The sequence below is a fragment of the Salminus brasiliensis genome, chromosome 16 (assembly GCF_030463535.1).
Source record: "Salminus brasiliensis chromosome 16, fSalBra1.hap2, whole genome shotgun sequence".
Lineage (NCBI taxonomy): Eukaryota > Metazoa > Chordata > Actinopteri > Characiformes > Bryconidae > Salminus > Salminus brasiliensis.
The window spans coordinates 5,391,994-5,412,627 of NC_132893.1; the positions used below are offsets into that span (position 1 = coordinate 5,391,994).

Consider the following 20,634-nt stretch of genomic DNA (forward strand, 5'->3'; position numbering starts at 1 on the left):
GTGACTGTCGCTCTTTGACTATCTTTGTTGCATTCTTGTTGTAACCTTATGCTGTTGCTGTAACGCCTACCTTTTGCCAATTTAGTCTTTGCTAAAGGAACCAAGGCAGCGGGAAAAGAAGAAGAAGAAGAAGAAGGTGCGAGAAAAGAAATACAGTTCAGAGGAAGATGAAGAGACGCCAAGCAGCAGTGAAAGCAGCAGCGATGAGGATGAAGTGGTACACAGGGCCAAGAAGCCCAAGCGGGCTGTGGCTGCAGTGAATTCGGACTCTGACTCAGACCTGGATGTCGAAGACATAGAAAAGGTTATGGACCGTCTGCCAGACAACCCCATCCCTCTGCTGGATTTTGCCAATGCCTCTCAAGGAATCCTGCTTCTTTTGGTCCTCAAGCAGCATCTGAAGAACCTCTATGGTTTCTCAGATAGGTAAATGTCACTCCTTGATTCAGTTCGGAAGTGTTTCATCTGCATCTCTACTTGTGAAACTATTTCATTGTAAGTGGATAACTGGAGGACTAATGTCTTTGTTTCAACCCATGTCATTCTTCACAGCAAAATCCAGAAGTATTCTCCCACAGAGTCAGCGAAAGTGTATGACAAGGCTGTGAACAGAAAAAACAACGTACATTTCAGTCCGCGGCAGACGCTTGACTTCTTGACCAACGGCCTTTCCAATGCCGAGCTCACCGACGACATCAAGAGGAAGATTGTCAAGCAATACTTGGACGTAAGTAGATCTTTGTGCTTTATGCTCTCTACTGCCTTCCAGGACTTTGGTGACTGGAGTGTATCTGCACTATATTGCTTGATGATCAAGTTGACCTGTAGCATAACTTGACTTTTCACTAGTTTCATGACTGACTGACTATACTTTTTCAATTGGGTTTGCTTCACAGTTTAAGGTACTGATGGAGCACTTGGACCCTGATGAGGAGGATGAGGAAGGTGAGGCGTCGGCTAGCGCCCACGCCAGAAACAAAGCCATCACTGCTCTTCTGGGAGGCTCTAGCCCGAAGAACAATGCTGCTGACTCTTATGATGAAGAAAGCGATGGAGATGAGAAGACGCCTGGAGTAAGTCCCCACTATTCCCTTGTAAAGAAGAAACAAATGATTGGTTGTCCAAAAAATATATATTTTTTTTAATGCATTCTCTTTCCTATTTTTCTCCTCCAGTCGTCACGGCGATCCAAAAGAGGTGGCGACTCCGCAGACGCATCAGGTCACATGAACGAAACGGTAGAAGCCATGGACGTCATCGCTATCTGCTGCCCCAAGTACAAGGACCGGCCGCAGATAGCGCGCGTCATCCAGAAGACGAGCAATGGTTACAGCGTGCACTGGATGGCCGGCTCTTACTCCGGCACTTGGGCCGAGGCCAAGAAACGGGACGGACGCAAACTGGTGCCTTGGGTGGACACTATCAAGGAGTCGGACATCATTTACAAGAAAATCGCCTTGACAAGTGCGCACAAGCTGACTAACAAAATGGTGCAGACTTTACGTTCACTGTACGCAGCCAAGGAGGGGACTTCCAGCTAATTAACTACAGTTACTCCTACATGAACTCTCAGCAGCCAAACTTTATTGGGATCCAACATTTTCTAAACCCAGACAGGAAGGCAAGAATACTACAGACTCACAAAAACCTTGAGATCCACTGTCGTAATGGAAGAGAAGTACGAGAGAGGGAGGGGAGGGGAGGGGAAAGCGTTTTAAACTCACGAGGACCTGCAGGAGAAGATACTGGACACGTTTTAAGTTAAACAGGACAGACGCATACAGAAGGAAATGTTTGGAAAACATTGTGTGGGAGCTCCTTCGCTGTTGTGCAGCAACTCGGTTGTGTGATTTTTACTCCCACTGTATCATAGTTTAACAGAAAAAACAACAAACGAAAAACAAAAATGTTTATATCTCTGACAAAAAAATCTGTTTAAAAAAAAATAAACTTAAAGTGAATGTTGGAAATTAGTCTGTTGATGTTCTTAATAAAGTGTTCTTGGAGTTAAACCTAGCACCGGATGGATTTCTTTAGCTTAGCTCAGTGTCCAGGGAAAAAAAACAACAAACTTTTAAATATTTCCTCTGCTTTATGTTTTACTCCTTTTTTGTTTACTCATGCTGTACAATGGAGTCTCCTGGACATAATTTATTCTGTTAAAAGCAGAGCATGCAGTATCTGTGGCCTACATGCAGGGGGAGATTTTTTTTGTAAATGTAGATTTTGATGTATTAGGTCACCCTAGAGAGAAAAAAAGGGATCCCCAGCACTTCTGGCGGAACAAATACTGCAATAAATTTTTTTACTTCTCTTTGTTACTTGTCTTGTTTGCATTTGACTTTTATTATCATTATTATTTTATATATTTTTTTAGTGATCGTACTTTGAAGAGTAAAACGCTGCTCCTTGCATTCCCTTTGTCTGAAGGTGCTTTTTAAGTGTTTGGATTACGTTTGTATGTAGAGAAGAGAGCCACGACAGAGGTTGCCATAATTGAACCTCCAGCCCTACTTTTAAAGGCCTGTCGTTTTCTCCTTCTGTGACCTGTATTATGGCCATCTTGTGGCTACCACCTCCAGAATAGACTATTTGTCTTTACTTTCATACAACTACCAATAACAGCATGATGGGCTTAATGTATACATCTAGGATCTAGGTTAGTAAACATACAGAAAATGTTTCCAAACAGACCTGACTGCTGATCTGGGATCAGCTCACTCTCTTATTTACTATGACCGTTCCAACAAGAAAAGATCCTAGATCGGCACTGTCAATATGGTCTATTGCAGGAAAAAAAAAAGGCCAAGGCTGCTGTCTACAAATGCTGTGTAAGGGCATTAAATTAAAATTGCACCCCCAGGTGAACTGAATTATGGGAACAGTGAGGGAATGTTTGATTTGAAGGTTAGGGTGTCTTTTCAGAGGAAGGGTGTATTAACCGCACTGCTAAAATTGTGCCAGTGGTGGTTCTGAGGTTAGAGTGCTGGTTTATTGATCACGGAGTTGTGGGTCTGTGCTTAGCTGCCGCAAGACTGACCCTGTGCTCTCCTCAGCTTTCTAAAATGGCACATGTGAAGAGTAGGATTGTGTTTTACTGTACAAGTATATATTTGTATAATGACGACAAAGGTTCTTAAGTGAAATAATAAACTATATATACATATATACACACACACAGTGTGTTATACTTAAAAATACTGCAATGGAAAGTTCCTATCAACACTTCGAGCTTGGAGGTGCAGGAGCGTTGTAGACCAGGACCTGAGTAACCTGCCACCACTGATGACAAGATTCAACTGTGCTCAACATTAAAGAGTGAATTTTGCAGTAAATGCCAGAATTAAAGACACAACACAGTTCATGGGAACAGATTGAGAAGAAAATGAATGTACAGCTGTTAAAACAGCCTGTGTCACGTCCTGTGCTGTGCAGGAGGGCTTGGAGTCAAATTGGCAATTCATTTTTCATAAATGGGTTATGAGTGTCTAACTTTAAATAAGAAATAAATGATTTAAATCTAGAAATGTTGTACTATAGGCTACTGCAACGGTACAAAGCCAGAGTACGATGATCCTGATGATCCTGTAGCTGAATGGCTGTGAAAATACAGTTACAAGGGATGCACAGGAACTGGAGAGGAACTGAATATCTTTTTCATGTACAAATATGCTGATGTAGAGACCACTGCTGACACATAAGCATGTATAAAATGTAACATTTTGAACTACACCCTCCTGGATTACAGAGAAAGGGGGTTACAAATGTAGTACATCAAACATTTATTTAAAGTATTGGTGAAATCTAAACAAATATCTGCTAGTACCAATCTTTAATATTTAATATTTTATTATAATAGTTTTCATCAAAATCATCCTACATTTTTAATAAGAAATATAGTGAAGTTAAACTTAACTTACCCTACTACTATTAGTTTCCATTGGAAAAAATGTCTTGTTCTGCAAGAATGAAAATAAAAGTATTTTATTCCCACAAATAAATTATTCCCACAGATTTTTATATGAATTATACATAATTAAAAATCATTATTTACCTGTTAGCTAGAAAGCTAACTAGTTAGCTAGTATTCTAGCTGTACTATCATCAGTGAGCTTGAAATTCTGCTGTCCCAAAAGAGTTACAGATTATCACATTTTCATCAGATTGTACCGAAAATAATCATCACATTATTGTTTATTAATATTTTTCTGCATTAGCAGTGTGTTACACTTTTCAAGTTATGTCTTTGGGTTCCTATAAAAGCGCTGTGAAGGAATCATGTATTATTATTATTATTATTATTATTATTATTATGCAATGACCAAGTTAAATATGTTAAATAACATAAAAATTTAAGACATAAATTGTTTCCTCAATTTCCTCAGTTTAATAAATCGTTGATTAAATGATTTGTTGGGAAAGTTTCTCTAATTATTATTATTATTATATAATAACCAAGTTAAATACGTTAAATAACATAAAAAAATTAAGACATAAATTGTTTCCTCAATTTCCTCAGTTTAATAAATCGTTGATTAAATGATTTGTTGGGAAAGTTTCTCTAATTATTATTATTATTATTATTATTATTATTATTATGATACAATGACCAAGTTAAATACGTTAAATAACATTTAAAGACATAAATTGTTTCCTCAATTTCCCTCAATTTAATAAATCGTTAAATAAATGAAATAAATTATTATTATTATTATTATTATTATTATTACTTTAGGGGCTCCATATAATTAAAATATTTTTGACTATTTGTCTTTTAACGCACCGCACAAAGTTGGTCTGAAAGCCACATAATTCCGATTATTCTTTATTTCGTATTGATCCTGACACCAACATTTTTAGTGTAATGTCTGTAAGCTAACCATATATATTTTAATGAAATTGAATGTAAATTAGATTATATAAAAAAGAGAATAAATCTGTATAGCTAATTGTAAATACACTTCTTATTAATCTCTTCCCTCTCAGAAGGAATCAGGCGGTTTTTGAATACTGCTGAAAAGACTGTAGCTATACGAATATAACTGTTAATTTCTACATCTGCTAGTTTTCATGCTAGAAATCACGAAATCAGAATCCATCCTATTTCAGGCGCCTAAGAAGAATAAGTGGCGTCGCTAGCCCCTAGTTTGGATGCGGCGTCGAGAAACTTTTATTATGAAGAGCAGCTGTGGGGTAAATAATTGAGCCGGAAATAGAATCCCGAGTGGCCAAGGCACCGTGAAGCGCACGAGCTTGGCGGGAGAGTGTGGAGTCGCGAGGCGGCGAGTGGATTTAAACTGTGAGTTCATTCTAAACCGTTGCAGCGCGCGCGAGAGGAGGCTCGTTCAGTTTGCTGAAGGGTACGATAAGCGAGATTAGCCTGAGCTTCATTCAGCTGAAGTTTATAATCTAAATAAGTGACTTCAGAGCTGCTTGGCATTAAGCTAGCTATTATGCTAACCTAGCTAGCACTAGCTAAGCTAATAGGCTTTTACTTGACCGTCTATTGATTTCTGTTGAAGCTGGCTAACGGCAGCTAGCATTAGCTAGCTAACTTAGGTTACGGGCAGGCGACGTGCTGTAAACACAGTCATGAAACACAACGAGATACAAAGATATAGACAGAATACGGAATGGGGTCCTGCCAGTACTACTATTATTAGCTAGCTAGCACTACTTCTAAAACTGCTAGCTACTGTTATTAATTAGCATTTATTATTTTTTACCATTACCACTAGCTACTACTTCTACTAGTACTTCTGCACTACTAATGCTTCAGCCGCTGCTGCTCTACTGCCACTACAAATGCTTCAGCCGCTGCTGCTCTACTGCCACTACAAATGCTTCAGCCGCTGCTGCTCTACTGCCACTACTAATGCTTCAGCCGCTGCTGCTCTACTGCCACTACTAATGCTTCAGCCGCTGCTGCTCTACTGCCACTACAAATGCTTCAGCCGCTGCTGCTCTACTGCCACTACAAATGCTTCAGCCGCTGCTGCTCTACTGCCACTACTAATGCTTCAGCCGCTGCTGCTCTACTGCCACTACAAATGCTTCAGCCGCTGCTGCTCTACTGCCACTACAAATGCTTCAGCCGCTGCTGCTCTACTGCCACTACTAATGCTTCAGCCGCTGCTGCTCTACTGCCACTACTAATGCTTCAGCCGCTGCTGCTCTACTGCCACTACTAATGCTTCAGCCGCTGCTGCTCTACTGCCACTACTAATGCTTCAGCCGCTGCTGCTCTACTGCCACTACTAATGCTTCAGCCGCTGCTGCTCTACTGCCACTACTAATGCTTCAGCCGCTGCTGCTCTACTGCCACTACTAATGCTTCAGCCACTACAAATGCTTCAGCCGCTGCTGCTCTACTGCCGCTACAAATGCTTCAGCCGCTGCTGCTCTACTGCCGCTACAAATGCTTCAGCCGCTGCTGCTCTACTGCCGCTACTAATGCTTCAGCCGCTGCTGCTCTACTGCCGCTACTAATGCTTCAGCCACTCTTCTGTTGATTTGTAGATTACATGCTGAATGATTAACCATTTTTTTTGTGGATAAAGTCAGTAAAAGCAAAGATAGAGGTACTCTCAATACATCTCATGTCATAAGCGCTCTTTAGGGCTACAGAACCTCTCCGATAAAGAAATTAATGCGGTGCATCAAGCCTGTTGAGTTTAGGCACCCATATGTAAATAGCCCTTTGTTTTCATTTTTGAGCATTTATTTTTGTACATAAAGCCATGTTAAGCTTTTTTCCTTAATGACTAAAAGTCTGTGATGTGAAAAGCTTTAGATAACTGATAGTGAGCTGGGCAATATGGTAAAAATACAATGGCATGACACGTAGACATTTTTTGTGATACATGTAATTACAGACAGTCAGTAGTGTCAGATTCTTTAAAAAGTACTAATAATTACTATTAAATACTATACAAATTAATCATATGCAGTAAGCAGTAATTGTTTTCAATGTTGTGGTTTATAGTGACCAATAAAGAAATGAATGAGTGAGTGCATCAAGCCTGTTTATTTTAGGCGCTCTTATGTAAAATGGGCCTTTGTGACCAGTAAATGTAGAAAATTAGAAAAGTCATTCGTAGTGCTACTTGTTCTTCTGTAGGCGTATTTCAGCTATGCCGTCGAGCCTGGGCCCCAGCAGCATGGCAGCAGCTCTGCAAGAGGCTCTAGAAAACTCTGGTAGGCTCATCGATCGACACCTGCAGGAAGACCGCTGCTTTCCAGACCTGTCAGAGCTGCTCAATGTACCTTCACACAGTAAGAACCCACTTGGTTGTCAGTGATATTCATAACTGACTGTCTTTAACTGTGTAAGTTATCCAGACCTCATTATAGGTTGAATTTTTCTTCCTGTTATTAAACGCTGATATTTCTTTTGTACAATTTCCATCAGATATGCCCTCTCTGTCTGGGGTATCAGACATGGATTACCCCCTACAAGGACCAGGGCTTATCAGTGTGCCCCACTTACCAGAGCTGAGTGCTGTGCGTAGAGTCCCTCTACCTCCAGAGCTTGTGGAGCAGTTTAGCCGTATCCTTTCATTTCTAATCCTCAGTTGATGCGAAGTATGGCAAACTAATGTGTCATAAAATGCTTTTCTTTAAATTATTTCACAGTATTTTTCTTCTCTTTAGCTTGCTTTCTTTTTACATGAACTAGTTTTCCTAGAACAATCTCGGCAAATAATGAATGAACAGGTAAAAGAATGTTAGACTTGACGGTTCTTTGGGTGTTTCCTTAACGAGAGTCCAGAGAATGTTGACTTCTCCCCTGCACCAGTGCCAGTCAAAACTTGAACTATCAGTTCCAATCAGTCAAACTTACCTGTTAAAAATATGTACAGAAATATTTAAATGTGTGCAAACACTAAAATCTAAAATCTGGTACACCTTCTCATTCATACTTGTATCTAATCAGCCAATCATGTGGCAGCATTGTAATGACTAGTTAACAAATTACTTACGAAGTGCAAAGCTTTTGGAAAACCTGGTGAGTTTGTAGTTACATAACATTAATGTTGCCAAACCTTAATCACAGCACTTCACAGATATGCAGTGCAATTGCATGATGGGAGTTTTCCCTGAGATCAGCAGGGCATGGCTGACGATTGATAACGACATTTTCATGTGGAATTATGAGGATGGGTAAGTACTGATATTGCAGTAAGAAGTAAAAGCATTTACAGGCCTTGGTTTAATAGTGCTCAGTTTGATGTCCTCTTTTTACCCCCCTGTTATTTAGGGGGGATGTGGCATATTTTGATGGGCTGAGTGAAACTATCCTTTCAGTTGGGCTAGTAAAGCCAAAGGAAGGTAAGTGGATGACCAGCGGGTAATCAGAAAAGACACTTCTGGGCGTCCAGTATCATTCACAACAAACCTCTTTCTCTGTCTTTTAAAACTACAATTGTTGCTGAAACCATTTTTTCCCCCCTCACAGGAATTTTTCAGCCTCACATTCACTTCCTGTTAGTGTTGGCCACACCTGTGGATGTAGTGATCCTGGGTTTGAGCTTTCCCAAGGCTCAGACAGGTAAGTCTCTCTCGTACCATCCTGATTATTTTCGTATCCTACTCCCTACCACCTGAGGCTCCAGAACCTTAAACAGTTGTGAAACTGAAAGCGCTTTCTGGAAAATAATGCTTCATATGTTCACTCCACAGGGTTAAATGACAGTATGTCAGGAGCCATGCAGTTACTGCCTGACCCGCTCTACTCCATTCCCACGGACAATACTTACATGCTGGCTATCACCTCCACCGATGTGGGCCGCATCTTTCTGGCCGGCAAGGACGGCTGTCTCTATGAGATTGCTTACCAGGCTGAAGCTGGCTGGTTCAGCCAGCGCTGCAGAAAGATCAACCACTCTAAGAGCAGCCTGTCTTTCCTTATACCATCTTTGCTGCAGTTCTCTTTCTCTGAAGATGGTGAGAACCTCAAAGCACATATATGTGAACATTGTGTATTGTAATTGGGGTGTGGTTACTTATTGTTCATAGCATCTTTGGATCACACCTCATTTTTGTTCATGTTTTTTTTTTTTTTTTTCTTCTTTTTTTCTTTTTACAGATCCGGTTGTTCAGATTGCCATTGATAATTCCCGCAACACTCTGTATACAAGGTCTGAGAAAGGTGTGCTGCAGGTCCGTGGGTTTATTTACTGCTATTTTTAGACATGAAACCAAAGTTAAAATAACAAACTTTGTTGCTAACAGTCTATTGTGCCTATTATAGGTTTACGATTTGGGTGCTGATGGGCAGGGAATGAGTCGGGTGGCAGCCATGTCCCAGAATTCTATTGTTTCAGCAGCTGGGAATATTGCCAGGTAGGGCCACACTTCAGGTTATTTATTCTAGTTTTCAGTATTGTGTATAGAGCACAAAGCATCTTCTCAGCCAATGATATCCATTTTATCACTTGCTTATGTGTCTCTTTCAGAACTATTGATCGTTCTGTCTTCAAACCCATCGTCCAAATAGCTGTTATTGATCGGTCCGAGTCCTCAGATTGCCAGCTCCTGGCTGTCACTCATGCTGGTAAGAGCTCTTGGAAAGTGCCCAGGGAAAAAAAAAAAAAGTCATAAAAAGTAATGGAGTTTCTTAGTGTTAATGTGTATCCTACGGAGTACAATGGCTTTATGCACATCATAGTATATCTGATGTTTTATGTTTCACTTCTGGTGCACTGTGTACTGTGCAGGTGTACGTCTGTACTTCAGTACCACTCAGTTTGCGCCACCTAACGCCAGGCAGAACACAGCCCGGCCCAACCTGCTTGCTCTGGTTCATGTTCGGCTGCCCCCAGGCTTCTCGGCCTCCTCCACCCTGCAGAAGCCTGCCAAAGTACACAAGGCACTCTACAACAAAGGTATGCTCATGACTTGAACTGATACATTTGAAATAAGTGTTTTAATGCTCAACACTGGCTGTCTTGATTTTTGTTTGGTGGTTAGGAGTTTTACTGATGGCAGCGTCAGAGACAGAGGACAGTGATATCCTGTGGTGTATTAATCACGACTCCTTCCCCTTTAAGAAGCCCCTCATGGAAGCCCAGGTATAACGTTGATTCATCATTCATAATGGTAATAGCGGAAAAGCCTTCCATGTTTTCTGCTTATACTTGCAGCGGTAAATAAATTATTTTGCTTCTTGTTTGTAGATGACCTCAAATATAGATGGACACTCCTGGGCACTATGTGCCATAGAAGACACCAGAGCGCCTAAAATTGTCACTCCTTTAAATAAGGACTTCATTCCCCTTACTGATTCGCCAGTGGTGGTTAAGCAACATAATATTCCACCTCAGAAGTTTGTTCTCCTCTCTGCCCAGGTAAAGCGTTCGCTTTCCAGATCTCAGACATTCCTCTTGTTTATTCTGTGATTCTTAAGCTTATTCACCTTTGTAAATCTTTGCAGGGAAGTCACATCTTTCACAAACTTAGACCAGTTGACCAATTGCGCCATCTGCTGGTAAGCAGCGGTGGTGGCGAGAGTGAAGAAATTGAGCGCTTCTTCAAGCTCCACAGGGTATAAAAAAAAGCTCCTTTACAGCATTTGTTTTCTTTGTGTTTTACTTCCATGTACATTCAGGAAGGGTTGTTTTTGTCTGCCATTCTCATTTCTGCTGTTCCTATTCCTATTGCAGGAGGAGCAGGCGTGTGCGACTGCTCTAATCTTAGCCTGTTCCAGTGCTGCCTGTGACAGAGAAGTTTCAATGTGGGCTACTCGAGCTTTCTTCAGGTACACACTTTATTAGAATTGTTAAACTGTTTAGGTGAAATAATAGAAATTATAATGTCAGTGTCTCTGAAAGCTACATCACATACAACCATCACACTGGATCACTGCTCAGTTCACTGTTATTATTAATCGTAAAAAAAAAGAACGAATCGGCCCACAGTACACACGTAAATTTTGTGGACATTGCTTTGCCTAGTTCCAGTAACTAAATAAATAGTGTATATATAATAAATCTTTTAAATTGGTTTCTCTACAATACAGAATTTCACTTTAAACTGCTCTGAATGACCTTCTAGATAAAAAAGAAGTGTTTCTGAATCTGATGTTATGTATGTGTTTGGGATTCTGAACAGGTACGGAGGAGAGGCTCAGATGCGTTTTCCCTCTGCTATGAGTGCACCAAGCAATGTTGGACCCCTCCTTGGCTCCCCTGTACCTGGTGATTAGCAACACTAGTACTCAATAACCTGCTTTAGCAATTACATTTTGTACTAATTTTGGAGCACATGCTTATTAGTGTGATTTTACTGCTCATAGATTTGTGGTCAGCATATTTCTAACCCATAGTGTCTTACTGTTGGAACTGTAGGCTCCCCTATGCCTGTTGGTAGTCCTCTTCCCAATCCCAGTTTCCTAGCTACACCAGCTCCAGGTATTTTTCTCTGCTATCTACCCCTTCACTCGTTGATCCAAAGCTTTCCTCTAGAAAGCATGCAAAATATATTGATGCATGGAAAAGGTTACAAGCTATGTGTCTTTCATTCCATTTCTGTCTGTATTTAATAATCTTTTTAGGATGTAAATTTTAATGTAAAGTATTGAATTTGGTACATACTTATTTTTTCTGTATACTAGGCATGATGCCACCTAGCGTGTCTACTCCCTTCATCCATGCCACCCCTATGAGTCCTGGAGGTCCTGCCATTTCTGCCATGTCATCTGGCCCTGAAGTGTTCTTCTCTGGGAAGCACAACGGCATTGGTGTTTACTTCGCTCGCATACTCGGGTAAGCTAAAGTACTAAAAAGCCTCCCCCCTTTCTGCCTCATTCTTTGCTTTGTTGCTGATCTGATATAAATTTTTATGATGACAGGAACATCTGGGATGGCAGTCTGGCAATGGAGAAGCCAATCAGTAAAGGAAGCCAAACTGTTATGATTGTGAGTAACCATTTATTATACTTTGCTGTTGTGTATATTTAGATGTTGAGTAGGACTTGAGTAGGACAATGAAATGTTGGTCTAGTATAACTTAAATAGATTAGCATAGCATTGTTGGTTTAAACCTCTATCTGGGTCATATTCTTTTGAAGTGAGTTTAAAGACAATGCAGAATTGTGGGCGTTTGTGTACTAGTCATTGTTACTATACTACTTCTGCTTTAACCTTGAAAGTTGGACTAGTCATTTTGATAAATTGGGTACTTGCTGTTCATTTCATGTCCTTTGTTAGCAGTTGACAGTTTATTGGTACCTGGACTTTTGTTTTTTCATTATTTGGTTACTGATCTTTTGGCTTTAATATCCTTTAATTGACTCTCAGATGGAGAGCACGGCAAGTTCATCAGATATTGAGGCAGTTCTTCTGGAGCTGCAAGGCCTAAAAGAGTTCCTTGACAAGAACTCCCAGTTCAGCCCCTCCTCTTTAGGTGCAGCAGGGTAAGGAGGCTGCTTCCATGAGCATTTGTACACTTGGCCTGGCTAGTATTTCAGTGATGCTGACTGCCAGTCTACCCTTACAGTTTCAGCTCTCCTGCCAACCTACAGCAAAGACTTCTTGGGTTCATGCGTCCAGATGGTGCTAGCTCTCAGCAAGTTCAACAAGAGCTTCAAAGGAAATATCACAGTAGGTTTTGTTTTTTATTTTTTTTCTTCCCTCCCCTTGTTTTTGTCTGTATGTGTATGTGCATGTGAGGAGCGAGAGAGGGCACACAAAACTGAAAATTTTATTTTTGCTGTTCCACAGCTGAAGCTCAGGCCTATGAGAAGGCCTCTCTGCAGGCCATTCAACAGCTGGTGCACCGCTCCTTTCAAACTCTGGCTCTATGGAAGCTTCTGTGTGATCATCAGTTCAACCTCATCATCTCTGAACTGCCTAAGGTTTGCACCCTACAAGTTTTTTTTCTGTCATTGCAGAAGGACACGCTCCTCTTATCTTTCTCAGTGTACTGTGTGTCTCTTGTATTAATGTGTTACAGGACTTCCAGGAGCAGCTGAAAGGCATCACCTTTAAAGATGTGGTGATCCGTGGCCGTGAGCTGACCGGAGCGCTCATCACTGCCCTGATCAACGTCTACATCAAAGACAGCGCCTCTGTGGACGCCATCAGCTGCCACCTGCGAGATATCTGCCCTCTTTTGTACAGCAGTGATGACAGTGTCTGTTCTAAGGTAATGTTATTTCCCTGCCTCAAACCTGTTTACAGTTTTTGTGGTGCTTATTAACAATGCTACTCTCTTCTTAGGCCAATGAGCTACTGCAGAGCTCCAGGCAGATCCAGAACAAAGCAGAAAAGGAGCGCACACTCAAGGAATCGTTGCGGCTGTACCAGCAGATCAGCCACCACACAGACCTGCCACTTGTTTGTTCACAATACAGACAAGGTACATTGCATATAATGCGTACACATATTTCTGTCAGATAATTACATGCGTTGGCAATAATAAATGTAATGGGTCATTTAAATACTTTCCTTAGTTCGCTTCTATGAGGGTGTTGTGGAGCTGTGCCTTACAGCTGCTGATAAGAAAGACCCCCAGAGATTGGGCCCTCACTTTTATAAGAACGGGGAACCAGAGGAGGATGCTGTAGGACAGCAAGCCTTTCAGGACAGGTAATGTACATACTTTTGTTTTCTGTGTACTCTGTGATAGAACTTGACATTAACCCCAAATCTTTTCAGAAGCTAAACATTATTCTTAATGATGTCTGAATGTGCTTCTGTCCAGGTTGTTGTGTTATAAGTGCATCACAGACACCATGCAGGAGCTGGTGAACCAGAGCAAAGCAGCTCCTCAGTCTCCCAGTGTTCCCAAACAGCCTGGGCCTCCAGTCATGACATCTGATCCCAATATGCTCAGCAACGAGGATGCAGCAGCACATGTGAGTTCACTTTTTATTTTATTTCAAATATCAATCTGAAAAAGTTTTTATATTCTGGTGTTTTTAAATTGAATTTTACCATTTTTCTGGCAGTTTGAGCAAATGCTTGGCCTGGCTCAGAGGTCACAAGACGAACTGTTCCACATTGCTCTTTATAACTGGCTAATACAGGCTGATCTCACTGACAAACTTCTTGAGGTGAGAAGTATTTTCTAAATTGATGTGCCCAGGGATTTCTGTACACTACACAAATGAGCTCCCTACTGCACATACTTTGCCATGAGCTTTCTGTTTTCTGAATATAAATGATTTATAAATAAAATGTACTATTTTAAAAATATTTTCTTGAATACTGTTTAGGTGAACTCCCCCTACCTCGAGGACCATTTAATGCACATGATAAAGCAGGACCAGAGCAAAGTGCGCAACATGGACCTCCTCTGGCGTTACTACGAGAAAAGCCGCAGCTTTGGCAAAGCGGCTCACGTCCTGGCCAGGCTAGCTGACATGCACAGGTTTGTTAATGAGGTCCTTCAGCCGAAGCCTTAAGTTGGAAGTGCAGTCCCACACTGACTGATGGTACTCTTATGTGTGTCAGCAGCACAGAGATTTCTCTGAAACAGAGGCTGGAATACATCTCCCGGGCTATCCTCTCAGCCAAGAGCTCATCTTGCATTTCCTCAATGGGAGCTGATGGGGAGTTCCTGCATGAATTGGAGGAGAAGATGGAGGTACAGAAAAAAGATTCTGTGGATGAAACTTGTAGTATTAGTAGTTTTTTGTTAGTCTTTTTTGGTTATTTATTTAAAAAATTCTAGCTGATTTTTGTTTGTGTGTGAAATGATGTTTACATGTATTGCCTTTTTGCCCACAAGGTGGTCCGTATTCAGGTCCAGATTCAAGAAACGCTAAGCAGACAATACTCTCAACATCCCTCTGTACAGGGGGCAATATCTCAGCTTGACTCTGAGCTAATGGACATTACCAAGGTAAACATAACTCCATTTCAGAATGTTCAACCAAAACAGTGTTCAGTTCATAGCTTATAGAAGATCCAATATAGCGTTTTAGAAAACCAACATTCACATTTCCCAGGAGTATTTTACTTAAGTAATCTGTTGGATCTTGACTTTTACTTTATCTGTTTTTATAGCTCTATGGGGAGTTTGCAGACCATTTCCGGTTGTCTGAGTGCAAGCTGGCCATTATCCACTGTGCTGGCCATTCGGATCCTATTCTGGTCCATTCTCTGTGGCAGGAGATATTGGAGAAAGGTTAGTTACTGGTGGAACGAAAATTAATCTTACTGCTGATACTATTGTCTAGACCGATATTCAACCAATTTGTATTTTTATTTGTTTATTATTTTAAATGACAGAGCTGAATGACAGTGTGGCTATGAGTCCAGCTGACCGTATGCGGGCCTTGAGTCTGAAGCTTGTATCCCTGGGGAAGCTGTATGCAGGGACACCACGATACTTTCCACTAGGTACAATTTTACTTCCTCTTTGAGCACATTCTCATGAGGTTACTCTTTTGTTGTCAACACTGTCATGTATAATTTGTTTAATTGTGTCCCTTGATGGCTTTTTTGCCTGTTTAGGCATGCCTCTATTTGATCTGTGCCCTCGCAGGACTTGAGGACATTGATGTTTGAAGTTTTTGATCTCATGATGGAAAGAGATGGGTCTTTGCTGCCCTTTTAGGACTGGGTTTCGAATTTGATTGGACTAGTAGTCTAGTCTTGAAAAGGCAACATTTTGTTTATCTACTTCATTCTCTTTGTGACTTTTTCAGAGTTCCTTGTGAAGTTTCTGGAGCAGGAGGTGTGTAAAATGAACTGGGATGTGGGCTTTGTCACCTTCACCATGCAGGAGATTGGCGTGCAACTTCCACGTCTGCTGGAAGTCTACGATCAGCTCTTCAAGAGTCGGGTATGAGACCCTCAGTCATGCTGTGTCAGCTAAGGCTTAAAGTTTTTTTTTGTTTTGTCCCCCTCCCCCCTAGTTCAATTGAAACTGCACACATAGGATTTGATCATTATAAGGATTGGTACTGTATTTTGGGTAAACCCATGTTTGGGTATTCCAACATAGCCCTTTTGTTTCTCCTTAAGTTAATAGGGGAGTGTTTGAGAGAGAAGTACCTTACAGATAAATGAAGACCGCTATAAAGACTTTTTTTACCTCATCCCTCTGACCTTTTCACCAGTTTCAATTATTTCTTATTGGCTTCCCCGACAGGATCCTTGTTGGCAGCGTCTGAAGAAACCTCTCCACCTAGTGGAATGTATTCATGTGCTTCTGTCAGGATATGTGGACGACCCCAGCCGAGTGCCCACTTATGACAGGTATGATCTAAGTAACTGTGTCTCCAATCATGAATTTGTATAATAAAGCTGTGCACCACAGTCCTTACCCTTTGTTTTCCTTTACCTTCAGACGGAGGTTCACTAATGTATGTTTGGACAACATATGTGGCTATCTGGTGGAGCTTCAGTCTCTGAGCCCCAATGCTGCCCTGCAGGAAATCATCCGCAACTTCAAATCTCTGCAAGCCAAACTAGAGAAACTGCATTGACACCAGTGAGCGGTGGCACAACATGAATCTGTGAATGGATTGCATTTTTGTCTCATTGTTCTGTCTGATAATTGAAAGGTGGCAAGAAAATGTGGTCAAAAGGGGAAACGAGCTATTAGGATTAAGTCAAAGCCCTCACAACCTTTATGCAACTTCAAATATTTAAAAGTTCTAATAGAGCTCTGGTCTATACATGTATCTCTCTGTGCCTGGCAAGTTGTTATACCGCTCTGTTAAAGAATACAGAGATTAAGTTGCCAAACTGTTTCTACTGTTTCCAAAGGTGCTATATGAGCGAGAGAGAAAAGGCCTTTTTCTGGGTTCAGTGATTTTTAAACACAACCAAAAGGCAAAGGTGTTGACTTCTTGTCTAGTATACCTGGAGACTACTGCAGAGTTGGTACAGCTTCACTGTTAAACAACGGAGCTGATTTCAAAGAGTGCTTTCAGTGGTAAGTTCACTGTTGACAATTCCACATTGATCGGAATTGCTGCTTAGAGTCCAATTGGAAAAGGTCGGTAAAATGAAATCGCAAGCACTTCTGGAAATGGGATGTAATTCTACAGTCACGTGTAGTGCTCACAGTATCTGCCACCTGTGCTGGTGTCCTGACCATATTTAATACAAAAACATCATGCTGGTTTGAGCTGAATGGATAATTCTACATCGGATACCTTTTTTTTAAAACAAGTTTTTATATAAATACTTGAGTGGTTTTGAATTGTTAAAGTAGGTTTGAGTGTTCAAATTTGTAAAATACACGACAATAAGAATAAAACATTCTCTCAAACCTGGTTTTGCTTTCTTTGATAATGACTTAAGCCCCTATCTAGTCTATTTGATATGTAAATATTTTTTAATACTAAAGATAAGCCACAGAATAAGCATTTCCCAGTGCTCTGTTTAATATACATTTATATATTAATGACGTTTAACTGTAGTTAATTGCTCAAAAAATCTCATGCTGTAGCTCACAGAGCTGCGAGGGCATGCTATGTCGCAAAATGAGTGGCAGTGGCATTACTGAGGCAACGTAAAGAACCCCGGGTCAGTAGTGGGGCCAGTGTTGTAAAATAGCAGTTCTGATCTTCTGGTGCCAGAACACTGTGATGAACATGGTGGTGAAGACGCTGCTGGTCTGAGCAGAAATTAAAGGCGCTACTATACATCCATCCCGTGGGTCAACATTTCACAAAGTCCAAGGTGTTGGGCAGGTCCACCATGTAATTGCTGATCAGATCGGTGAAGGCAAACAGGATGTCGTTAGTTCTGAGCTGAGATCTGGATTTTGGCAGCGAGTGAAAACCCAGCCAGTGAGTTTTCGCCTTGATCCCAGACACACACACAAAACTCTCTTACTGTGGATTTTAGCCATTCTTTTAGGTGTATGACTTCTGACTTAAAAACCTGTAGCAACTAACTCAGAATTAGTGTACCCTATAGTACATGTGCAGCCTCTTAAAGTTTTGGGCGATGACGACAGCATAATCACACTCAAATCATCTCCCACCAGGTAGAATATGAGCTTCCCTATTTATTTAGGTCTGATCTACTACCAGTTACTGACAGTGTGGCTTGGACTCTAGCAGCAGAGTCTGAAGCTGGTATCCCTGAGGAAGGTGCTGGCAAAAAAGCCATTCTACCTTCCATTGAGTATTTTTGTATTCCCTCTGTCTGCACTGAGGTGTTTTTTTCAGAAGTCAGCTCCCCTTACCTGTAATTGTTCTGCTCCCTTGATGGCTTGTTTTTTGTGCATCAGCGTGGCTTATGTCTCCCACTGGCTTTTCACCCTCTGTAACTAGCTATTGTTCAGAAGGGCTAGTTTATTTTGTTAAATTTTTTGTAAAATTTTAATGAAAAAAAAACATCAATTGGAAAATATACTTTCCACAAGTTAAAAGTAATATTTAAGTGATTAAAAAACGTACATATTTAGCACATTTTTTGTACTTTATTCCTCAGTTTCACCTGAAAAAATTATTTCGAATGAAATGCTGAAAAGTAAATGTTTGGTTTGAGTAAAGAAAGGCAAGGCAAGTTTATTTGTGCAGCACCTTTCATAAACAGTGGTGATTCAAAACAGGATAAAATAGTTTTAAAAATGAATAAGCAATAAATAAAAATGATTAACAAACAATTATAAAATAAATTAAAATGTATTAAATAAATTAAAATAAAAATGAAATCAGAAAACAAAATATAATAATATATAAATCATCAATACAAAATAAAATAAATGAATAAAGGATAGCAGCTGTAATTGAACAAGATTGTACACCTGTTTTTCGATCCTTGGGATACCCGTGCTAGCAAAATGTTAAAATCTCCAGGAAATTTTGACACTTTAGTTCAATTTAGATCTCAAGAACACATTAACTGGTGCAATTCCCACATTTCAGGTAAATATGTTAATTATGAATGAATGGATGTAGTATTCTGCGCTCTGTCATGAGTTCGAAAAGACTTCACAGCTAAAATCTATTTGTATTAATTGTATTCCTGAAAAAAAGAAATAAAATGCAGATATGCTGCGACGTCTTGATTATTTATAATGAAAAACAAGGTAATTGACTAAGGTCAGTATAAAGAGCTTAAAAGAATAGCTGCACCTCCAAAATAGCTTCTGTAATGCTCCAGAAATGTACCTGCATCACATGAAGACTCAGTAATAACATCCTCCAACAGGCTTCAGCAGTCTCTATGGTTTAATTCAGGTGGCACAGTTTGCTAATTCCCCAGCTCTAACAAACCACCTAAACCTGGTATAAAAAAAACTGCAGGGCTGCAGTTGCTCACCTCTGGTTTAATCGATTTCATGAATTCCTCACAGTTCTCTGCTGACTTTGCAATATTGATATGTTGGATATTGGACAGTGTTTATGTAATGCATGCATCATTAATTCCGTACTAAAAACTAAATAATAACAGTAAAAATAAGTTTTATTAATTCAGAGTGGAAGTTTGCTGTGAAAGTCTTGGCTTTCTGTACAGTGGTGGTGAATGAATCCAGGTATCGCCATCATTACAACATTAATATAGATATTTTATTCACCATCCAAACCCTCCAGTAAAGCTACAAGTTTCTTCTGGGTTATTTTTGCAATGTTATTGATGGTAGAATTGAAAAAGGTTTTATTTCAGAACTATTTTCCCTCATAATGCCCTGCATGTACCACTTCATATATTTGTTTTATTTGGTGTAAAACCCTTCTGTGACATGACTTTTAGAGGCATTAAACTCTTCAGACGTCTGTTTTCATCACCACCACTGTGACCAATTCTGACTCAGCAGATTTCTCATCTCGGGTGTTATAGCACCCAGTTTACACCCAGTTTACTACTTACTAAATCACTAAAGTCAATTTTATCCTGGACTGCTGAGCAGAACTACAGGGCACACCATGCAAATTTACTACAGGCAGCAACTACATTTCCCACAATGCCCCAGTGTCCTTTCAAAAGCTAGAGCAGGTAGCTAAGGGCTTTCAGCCAGTGTTTATGTCAATTTTTTTGCAGTAATGGATTTTCGATATTATTTAGTCATCCATGTAATTACAGCTGTATAATGATGGTTATAGCCACTTATAACTGTATAACCCACCAAAAATACATGATATGATCACTTGTGATATTACTAACATTATTATTATTATTATTATTAAGAAGAAGAAGAAGAAGAATACCTATCTGATTTTTTTTTTATTATTATTGTTATTATTTTACTAGTAATATTATTAGGCAAGTAGAGGAGTACAGCTGTGCCCCTCTACATTCTGTGTTCCCGAGTACAACAAGTGGTCTAGAAATGCCAGAAATGTCTCTTATCAAACCCTCTTAAATGACTAAGTTTACATCTTAATGATTGAATTGTGTGGAATTGAGCTTAAACATCAGTGGAATTCCCTTATAACAGATCCCATAAGCTTTCTGCGTAGGACCTTTATTTGATTTTATGAATTATATATGAATTTAAAATCGATTGTTTTCCTCAGGCCAATAAATTGATGGTCCCAGCCGTCCCAGTGACGCACGGATTATCTCCTGCTGCTCTGTTGAGAGTTATTACTTGTAATAACATGTAATTAAGCAGGTGGGTCAATTTACCATTCTTTAAATGGCATCAGGATGGAAATGTGGAGTAGGATATCTGCCCTCAAAACCCAGAACAGGCTACCTGTGTATTAAACAATACCAG

The 20,634-nt window shown here is 40.2% G+C and overlaps 2 protein-coding genes across 11 annotated transcripts in view; both read left to right on the forward strand.

The window, feature by feature from the left end:
* The window catches only part of nipblb (NIPBL cohesin loading factor b), a 31,299-nt gene extending 29,010 nt beyond the window's left edge, over positions 1 to 2,289 (forward strand). For all 6 annotated transcript variants that reach the window (XM_072658221.1, XM_072658224.1, XM_072658225.1 and 3 more), the window contains exons 44-47: positions 86 to 426; positions 553 to 727; positions 897 to 1,073; positions 1,176 to 2,289. In XM_072658221.1, the coding sequence (XP_072514322.1) occupies positions 86 to 426; positions 553 to 727; positions 897 to 1,073; positions 1,176 to 1,541 (1,059 nt within the window). In that variant the 3' untranslated portion in view covers positions 1,542 to 2,289. The remainder of the gene's footprint in view (positions 1 to 85; positions 427 to 552; positions 728 to 896; positions 1,074 to 1,175) is intronic.
* Positions 2,290 to 5,238: 2,949 nt separating this feature from the next.
* On the forward strand, positions 5,239 to 17,220 carry nup155 (nucleoporin 155). 5 transcript variants are annotated; one of them, XM_072659099.1, is made up of 35 exons: positions 5,239 to 5,299; positions 7,121 to 7,275; positions 7,412 to 7,549; positions 8,067 to 8,163; positions 8,261 to 8,331; positions 8,459 to 8,551; positions 8,683 to 8,946; positions 9,089 to 9,162; positions 9,254 to 9,345; positions 9,459 to 9,556; positions 9,720 to 9,887; positions 9,973 to 10,073; positions 10,179 to 10,349; positions 10,436 to 10,546; positions 10,665 to 10,759; positions 11,113 to 11,198; positions 11,349 to 11,411; positions 11,615 to 11,765; positions 11,852 to 11,918; positions 12,300 to 12,415; positions 12,499 to 12,602; positions 12,723 to 12,856; positions 12,955 to 13,146; positions 13,221 to 13,359; positions 13,454 to 13,589; positions 13,705 to 13,858; positions 13,952 to 14,056; positions 14,219 to 14,373; positions 14,457 to 14,589; positions 14,734 to 14,847; positions 15,012 to 15,132; positions 15,237 to 15,347; positions 15,656 to 15,792; positions 16,102 to 16,208; positions 16,300 to 17,220. In XM_072659099.1, exons 2-35 carry the CDS (start codon positions 7,134 to 7,136, stop codon positions 16,436 to 16,438), a joined length of 4,179 nt encoding a protein of 1,392 aa, XP_072515200.1. In that variant the 5' UTR covers positions 5,239 to 5,299; positions 7,121 to 7,133; the 3' UTR covers positions 16,439 to 17,220. The 5 variants fall into 5 exon arrangements, with proteins under 5 accessions (XP_072515200.1, XP_072515202.1, XP_072515203.1 ...); XM_072659101.1 differs by having other exon boundaries at positions 14,460 to 14,589; XM_072659100.1 differs by lacking the exon at positions 5,239 to 5,299 and adding an exon at positions 5,327 to 5,360.
* Positions 17,221 to 20,634: the final 3,414 nt, after the last annotated feature.

Excerpts from the sequence above, each read along its gene's own strand:
- nup155 (XM_072659099.1), top strand. The coding sequence starts at position 7,134 with ATGCCGTCGAGCCTGGGCCCCAGCAGCATGGCAGCAGCTCTGCAAGAG. Across the intron at positions 12,416-12,498 it reads TCCTCTTTAGGTGCAGCAGG|TTTCAGCTCTCCTGCCAACC; the intron begins GTAAGGAGGCTG and ends CTACCCTTACAG. Across the intron at positions 16,209-16,299 it reads CGAGTGCCCACTTATGACAG|ACGGAGGTTCACTAATGTAT; the intron begins GTATGATCTAAG and ends CTTTACCTTCAG.